The 7,483-nt window shown below is 46.6% G+C and overlaps 1 protein-coding gene across 1 annotated transcript in view; it reads right to left on the reverse strand.

Annotated features, from left to right (window-relative positions):
- Window positions 1-5,462, reverse strand: part of LOC8041691 (gamma-interferon-inducible lysosomal thiol reductase) — a 57,893-nt gene extending 52,431 nt beyond the window's left edge. Inside the window, exon 1 of the mRNA XM_029971375.4 lies at window positions 5,290-5,462. Within this exon, the coding sequence (XP_029827235.2) occupies window positions 5,290-5,337 (48 nt within the window). The 5' untranslated portion in view covers window positions 5,338-5,462. The remainder of the gene's footprint in view (window positions 1-5,289) is intronic.
- Window positions 5,463-7,483: the final 2,021 nt, after the last annotated feature.

The following is a 7,483-nucleotide window of genomic DNA, read 5'->3' on the forward strand; positions in this document are numbered from 1 at the left end:
AAATAATGGTTCCCGAGGTTCTGTTCGCGTTCCATGAACTCACGAACGGCCACGACAGAATTTCAAGCGAGAGGCTCCTGCTCGGGCTCGTGGAGCGCAGGCGCGTTCCGCGACGTCATTTTAGAGTACCTACCCATGACGTCAAGGTCAGGATGATCAGTTGTGAACGACAAATTCGATGGTGCCTGCTTGAATCGACGGTGACAAGTTTGATTGTATATGATAAAAGCTTGGGAGTCATAGCGTTCTCAACACTGTCGATGTTGGCAACCTGACATTACTCTTTTTTCCATTGATGAAAGCAGAATCAATCCAAGTTTGGCTAATCTTTGAAAGCCGACCACACAGACGCTCTTGGGGACCTACGTGGCCAATAGACCTATTGTTAAATAATCCAGACATCCAGGAGAAAGCGAGTCACCGGCACACCTGTGCTTCGTTGTGAAGCGTAGAATACAATTCAAGGAATAGCTTGGCACGCGACATAAGAAGCAGAGCTGTTCTGGTTTCTCGCAGCCCCAACGCAGTCAAACGCAACTGTGCGTAGGGACCTTAACTGTTCTGAAGCAAAAGTCGGAATCAAAAGGCATCTTGCACACGCCTTCGTCAACGCTTTATTTTGATTATTTACATCAAATCTTTTATACGGGGAAGGCATGCACGTGCGGCGCGTGGAACACCATTCCCTGCATTCTCCTTGATGCTTGGGTAATTTAGCAATAGGTCTATAATCACTACTGAGAAAAAAACCAATAAAATGGTTTTATCTCGCCGATGGAGGGAAAACTGTCCGGAGGCGAGATCCGCCCTCGGCTGGTTCTGACCTAGTCACGTCGGGCTAGGCTTTGATCGTATCCAAAAGGCCGACAGAACTGAAAGGGACGGCAGGGACGTATTGCAGTAAATTCTGCTTTACCGGCGGGAAAAAAGAACGACATCAGACTGCCTACTTCGACGTTGTCGATTTTAAAATGAATTGTGCCGAGCTCCCGCCGTACTTTTTACATGCCATCAAGCATGTGGGTCGCAGCTGATAATCTTTGTCGTGATATCACACGTATAACCAACGGTCGTCTCCGTGCGCTCTCTCGTGCTGCTCTTGTTCGGCGCCTAGGGAGTGGATACAAATTTCTCGCCCCTTCGATGAAAAACGCCACGGAGATAAACGGGTCTGCGGGTTTCTAAGAAAAGAAATCTTCGCGGCTAGCTTTCGGCTAATCTTTGTGTTTGACGAGTTTAGCGACCCTGGATGAGCATCGTACCAGCGTGCGGTCGTGTATCACTCTACTGCATGGTGCACGTTGAAGACCCCAGGCTAGCGGTTGTACTACTCTGGCTAAACTGCTCATTTATATTCAGCGAAGACACCAGACGGTCCATTGCGACTGACTGACTTCCGGCTATCGAAACAAACTTACAACACAAATACCTTTATGAGTGTGGGGCGTCTTCGGTGCCCTTTCTACAGATGTCTTTGACAATTCCCCTTACCCATGGCCAGCGGTTGCACTACACTGGCTAAATTGCTCAACTACAGCTGGGAGACTCGTCGCCCGTTGAGGCAGACCAAGTTCTAGGCTGTATAAACATACACACAACCCAATTTTTTTTTTTTTTTTAAACGCAGCTGCGCGTTTTCGGTCGGCGCTTTCGAAACCTCAAACGACTTAGCAGAAGGGAAATTAGTGCGGACGCTGGGATTATTTTCGCACGTCAGTGACTCTACAGAACAGAGCTGCATGCCTGAAATTAACGGGAAAAGAAAGTAGTCGGGATTGTAGTTCGAACTTCGCAATTCCTGAGGCTAAAAAGCATTCATGTACTAAACTTTAAACCAACAGTCCTTAATTCAATGACGAACGAACAAAAAAAATATAAGAAAGTTGTAGCAATTCAATCGCTGCAGTTCAACTAGACTACATAGCGAAATCTAGGGTAAACTCCAAAACAATCGTGCCACCCGCAAATTTCGCCTGTGCACGCGATTACGCGAAAGGAATCAATGTTTCGGAACACGCGATATGTGGTCTGTGTGTGTGCCCGTACGTGTGTGCGTGTTTTCTGCAATACGATACGCCGATACGAGCACTGAAGAAGGAATCAGGAAGCAAGACGCTTGAACATGGTAGGCCACGACCCGCATTCCTGTCACCGACTACAGCTTGAACCAGTAGCACGCCGCCATTAAAAACCGACAAGGTTCAAAAGTAACCAAGCACGAATTCGGCGAAGAGAAAGAACCACGCCTCAACCATGCATGCCACCGTCGCAAGCCAAGACGGCTATTTAGTTTCTATACCAGACGTATCTTTTATATTGTGTTTCGCTTTCGCCCCATTACCGTAGATTGAGCAACTGTAACCCCTTTGCCAAAAAAAAAAAGCAACAACAATAAAAAGCGACTAAATGCGATAAAGCGCGGTGAGGCGTAAAAAGAAAACCTGTTCTGACCGAGGATTTCCCAGCAAATATCATCAAAGGCACGCATGCATGCGAGCCACGGAGGTCATTTAGGCTATTTCCGAGTTTGCGTTCGGAAGGCGAGAAGTCTTTGCCTTGCTCCTGCACTGCGAGATAAGTACGCTATATGGTCCCCACTGTCATCTTCAGAGACGCGGGGGTGTGCCGGCAATCATTTGAGAAAACTAAACTACTTTATAATTTACTCGCTTCCCCCCCCCCTCCCCCCCCCCCCCCCCAAAAAAAAAAAAAAAGTCGAAGTATATATGTGCAGAGGTCGGGCAACACTGTTCGTAAAACGAACTTTGTTGATAGTGAAAAAATTGTAAGGGTGCAGGCGAGCTGGTGGAACTTAACCATAGTTTTGTTTAACCCGAGACTGGGGTATATCGGCAAAGGGACGAGAAGAAAAGAGGCATTGCATTGAGACGTCGCCTCCTTGTGGCCTCTTTTCTTCTCGTCCCTCTTCCGAAATACCCCAGTCTCGGGTTAAACAAAACTATGGTGAACTTTGTTGAATTTTGCTAGGAATTTGAAGGTTCGCCAAACCAGCCGAGCCTCAGGTTCGGAAAAGTTCGCCACACCCCTACTAGAAAGGGGCTGCTTTTCGTAACCGCGTCTTTGAATCGGATGATGGATGTTGGTCGAAGTTGGCTCGGAAACAATCCGCACAGAACTTTCGTTCATTTCCTCTTGAGTCAGCGCCAACGGCTACTGGGGTCCTTGACAGGTGGGTGGGTGTACACAACGGACGCATTATGCGGCAACGCCGACTTCACGCAGAAAAAAAGTCGACGTCCTTCCCGCTCGTTTTATTAATACTATTAATGACAATAATAACCCATTTTCACGTGCCCAAAAACAACCGGCAGGTCTTGTTGAATAAAAAAAAGAAAGACAGCGTGACAAAAACGAAGGACGAGTCAAAGAAACTGGGCAGACCGAGGTAGTGCTTGGTCTGTCCAGTTTCCTTGACTCGTCCTTCATCCTTTTGTTCAAGACGCATCATCAACTAACCCAGGTGTGTACTCTTCCCTTTGCTACACCAATCACAAACTTTATACGCAGACAAAACCGTCGAAACGGAGTAGTGTGTATGTGCACTAGCATTGAAAACTTCGTGGGTACACCCGAAGACTTCGATGGTGCGTCGCAGGCGGAATGCGAGCTCTTTTCGTGCGCGTGCATCCATAGTACCACTGAAGACAGCGATCTCCCTGTATTCACTGATGCTATTCATAAGGGACAGCCATACCTGTCCCTCCTGAACCGCCAGGCAATGTCCACACGACCTTCATTCATCCAAGACATCATTCGTTCAGCGTTCCTTACTATCAAACAACGGAATATTAAAGAAAAAAATGGCGGCTTCCATTGTCTGCGAAGATTCCTCGGCTGACCTATAGCACGTGACCCACCTCCCAAATCGTGTCATTGTTTTCCAACCTTGCAACGCCAACAGCCTTTGGACAAACGAAACAGTATGGTCCGCGCCGTGATTACTTCCTGCGATGCCGTGTGTAATTACCGACTTCCTCGACAACAGATAACGGGGTTAGAGGGGAGGTTCTGGGGACCCTCGTGCCGGCGCGGTTTATCGAGAAAGAGTGGCAGACGACCGGTTCAAAGAGGAAAATGGCCGCGAGTGCAGTGTCGTCTGGTAAGTATCGCACCGCTTTGCTCTGTAGCCGTCTTCGCGCCACGATGCATTAGGAACTGCTAAATACATACGAAAAATGCGATCATCCTCATTTTTTCTTTCTTTTTTTTTAGTCCCGTTTCGACACGTTAAGCCGGGGTCAGGCTGCTAATACATGCCATACGTATGGAGACATGCTACGGACGTGCTTGGGGTGTATCTGCAGCGAGCACTGTCTTTTGTAGGACGAATGAGTTGACTGAGGCTTTAGGGTAAAAAAAATTATACCCAAAATCAAAGGCCCCTTTTCAACCTGCTTTGAACTGCCACAAGGTATACGGTGGGACACTATGTTAGCGCGAACGAGCAATTGCCACCTTTTTCTCTCTGAAAATTAAGCAGCTGCCTTATAAAAAAGACAATTGAAGTGGTAAGTCTTCATTCAGTTCAGCAACCTAACCTCTACAGTTCGGTTTTCATCCAATACCCCCCGTTTGAATGCAGACAAGCGCCAATGCCATGTTCGCGTTTAGCGCGGTTATCTGTGGCCTTGAGGTTGCCAGCTGATAGCGGCCCCTCGTGGGCAAGTCAGCTGACAGCGCTTTAGATACAGTAAACAGACTCAGTGTGGGCGCGCTTGAGTGGCACTAAGGGTGCTCGAAGTGGCTCGATTGCACCTAGCCGCAGTACGATTTAAAATTCGCCAAAAAGCAGGTATTAAACGAGCGTTTAACTATGTCGCATCGAACGCCGGTTTTCTCGGAACTCTTCGGGAAACTCGTCCACATTGATATGCTTTTGCTTTAGATATCGCATCGTGTATCATGTTATGTCATAGCGAGATGTAAAAGTCGCCGATTCAGGGCAATGCACGCGCCCGCAATCAAATCTAAATAAAGTGGCACTCTTTCAAAGACACTTCGGTAAATGACGCTCACCCAATAATGCCAGTCGCAGTGTGCCATCAAAGATCTAAACAAACATATCGCAACTGCCCCACTTAAGCGTAATCAACATTTCACAAAATTACGTCAGGCTAAGACCGACAGATTGGCCGAGGCGGGCACAGGCACGCACAAAGACGGCGAAGGAGACAATCTGACGTTTGAATTCAAGTAAAGGCAGCCAACGGACGATTCCCCACGAGCACAGCGGACGAAATGCCGCAGAGCGTTGTCAAACATTCCCACCTGAACGCAGAGCAGGGCGATGATACCGATGAGGATGACAGGTAGCATTGTAGAGCTTTTTTTTTTCGATGAACGATGGTGAACCCTCCGGCCTGTGCGGCTTCCCAGAGCGGCTTCCCAAGCACAGGCGTCGGAAAACCGGTGAAGCAAGCGCAAGGAGCCGCTCTTTTTATGTCTGTGAGGCTTTTTGGACGAGAAACCACGTGTCGTGACGCATGGCGTTGGTGCTGCCTCCTGACGTCGAGAGACGGCGGCCGGGCGTTTCGAAACCGAAACTTGTTTATTGGTTGCGAAAACTCTGCTGGCGGTCGCGTTTGTTTCGTAATCATGTTTGCTAGCAAAGCGTGCGCTATTTGCTGTTTTGGACTTCGGTTTTTATATGGAGCTTGCGCGATGATCGATATATAAATTAAATGTGTCAAGGAAATAGCGTTCAAATTGTGAGATGCGAAATGTGTATGGAATGTTTAATGTTCCGAACGAGGTTTCGAACCCGCGTGTGTTTGACATTTTGACCTGTTTGAGGTCAAAATGTCAAACCGACCGACCGGTCACTGTCAGGTATACAACGCTTACAAAAATGTCTGGTTAATCTTGTTGTTGTCGTTGTTTGTAATATTTATTTATATCAAAGTACGGGCAATGGAAAGGAGAATTACTTCCCTCAATTAAAAAGAGGCATTAATATTCATTTTTGCTTTATAGGAGGAATGCACATCCGAAGTTGTAGCTGGCTGTATTAGTTCAATTACTACCGCGTGATTCACGGTAACGAACCAAGATTAGGAATTGTACTGCAAGCATCAAATTGCTGCGTAAACTGGAGAGACAGGGCTTCATTTTTAGCTGTTTAAGCTTCCATACAACCAAATAGATATGAATTGAGTTTTCAAGATGACAGTGACAAGAGTAATAGTTAACCATCTCTAAAAATGTGCACGAGCCTACCGATTCTTGAGTATCCCACTGACTGAATTGTGGTGAAATTGTTTATTGTAAAATGTGTATAACTGTAGAAGTGTAGTTGTCTTGTCTCGATAGTATCCAATAATTGGACACTATCGAGACAAGACAACTCGCGAAATCTTAGAAGCACATTGCATCAACAGCCTGGGGGACTGCTGCGTCAGCCACTTATCAGTGACACTACTAAACACTGAAACCTTGTTTTTAGATCGGACTATGGGGCAAAGACATTGCAGTTAGATGGTGTTGTGTCGCGTGCCATAAGCACTGCGTGCCCTGCGTGTCTTTCAGAACGTTTTCTTCTTCTTTCTTGTGTGTATAAATTCAGTTGCGAGTCAGCGCTTGTGTGTCCTGCATGTTCTTTTTGTCTGTCCTTGTCTTTGTGTGCGCTGTTCTGTTCATCGTGTATAACTGTCCCGCGTTCATTTTTTTTTTTTTTTTATACGCTTTGAAGTTGAGAATAATATACACCTGGCGCGTCAATGTTGTCGAAGAAAACACCGGAATGCCTGCCTGGGCTCTCCTCCTTAATTGCAATATTCGCTACGCTTTATATCAAATGGTTCTCATTCACACGAAGTTTAGATCTCCTTTAGAGCTAGCCCCGCGCAGCGCAATAAAAATATCTTCGGTGCGTAATAGAAACACACAAAAAACACACTCCCCAGCCTTGAAACAGTAATGGGCGATGGCATGGCCGTCGCATCGTCCACTAAGTTTCATTGAAAACCTCCAAATACACCAAAGCGGAATCCTCGAGCTGGTTCACTCCACCTAAAGATCACCAACATCTCCTACTGCCACTTCTGATCCAGCACGTCCACAACGTACTTGGGGAAGAGTGGTAAAGCTATATTGGGAGCGCCGGAATAGGCGTGTTAAAATAAATATTTTTTTTTCTCTCTCTCTCTCACGATTCAGACATTAATATATGTTCGGCCACACCTCCTGACCGAACGGACGATATGACATCATTGAGCCGCGATCATACTTGTAATGCATCATGCATACGATAGCCCATATACAATGCCCGATGCACATTTCTTCCTTGTCTGATGGTCCTGCCAGATTGATTCATACAAAAACAGCCTGCAGACATGTTCGAAGAGTACGTTTGTGTGAAGCAAACGTGCAAACTCCGTGTCTTTTGTATGATGGGCTAGCAGGGTATCACGACCACCAGTACAACAGTAAAGTGATAAAGACAGTTTCGTACGCGGATATATAT

Source organism: Ixodes scapularis, unplaced genomic scaffold (assembly GCF_016920785.2).
Source record: "Ixodes scapularis isolate PalLabHiFi unplaced genomic scaffold, ASM1692078v2 PGA_scaffold12__126_contigs__length_90152505, whole genome shotgun sequence".
NCBI classification, from domain to species: domain Eukaryota; kingdom Metazoa; phylum Arthropoda; class Arachnida; order Ixodida; family Ixodidae; genus Ixodes; species Ixodes scapularis.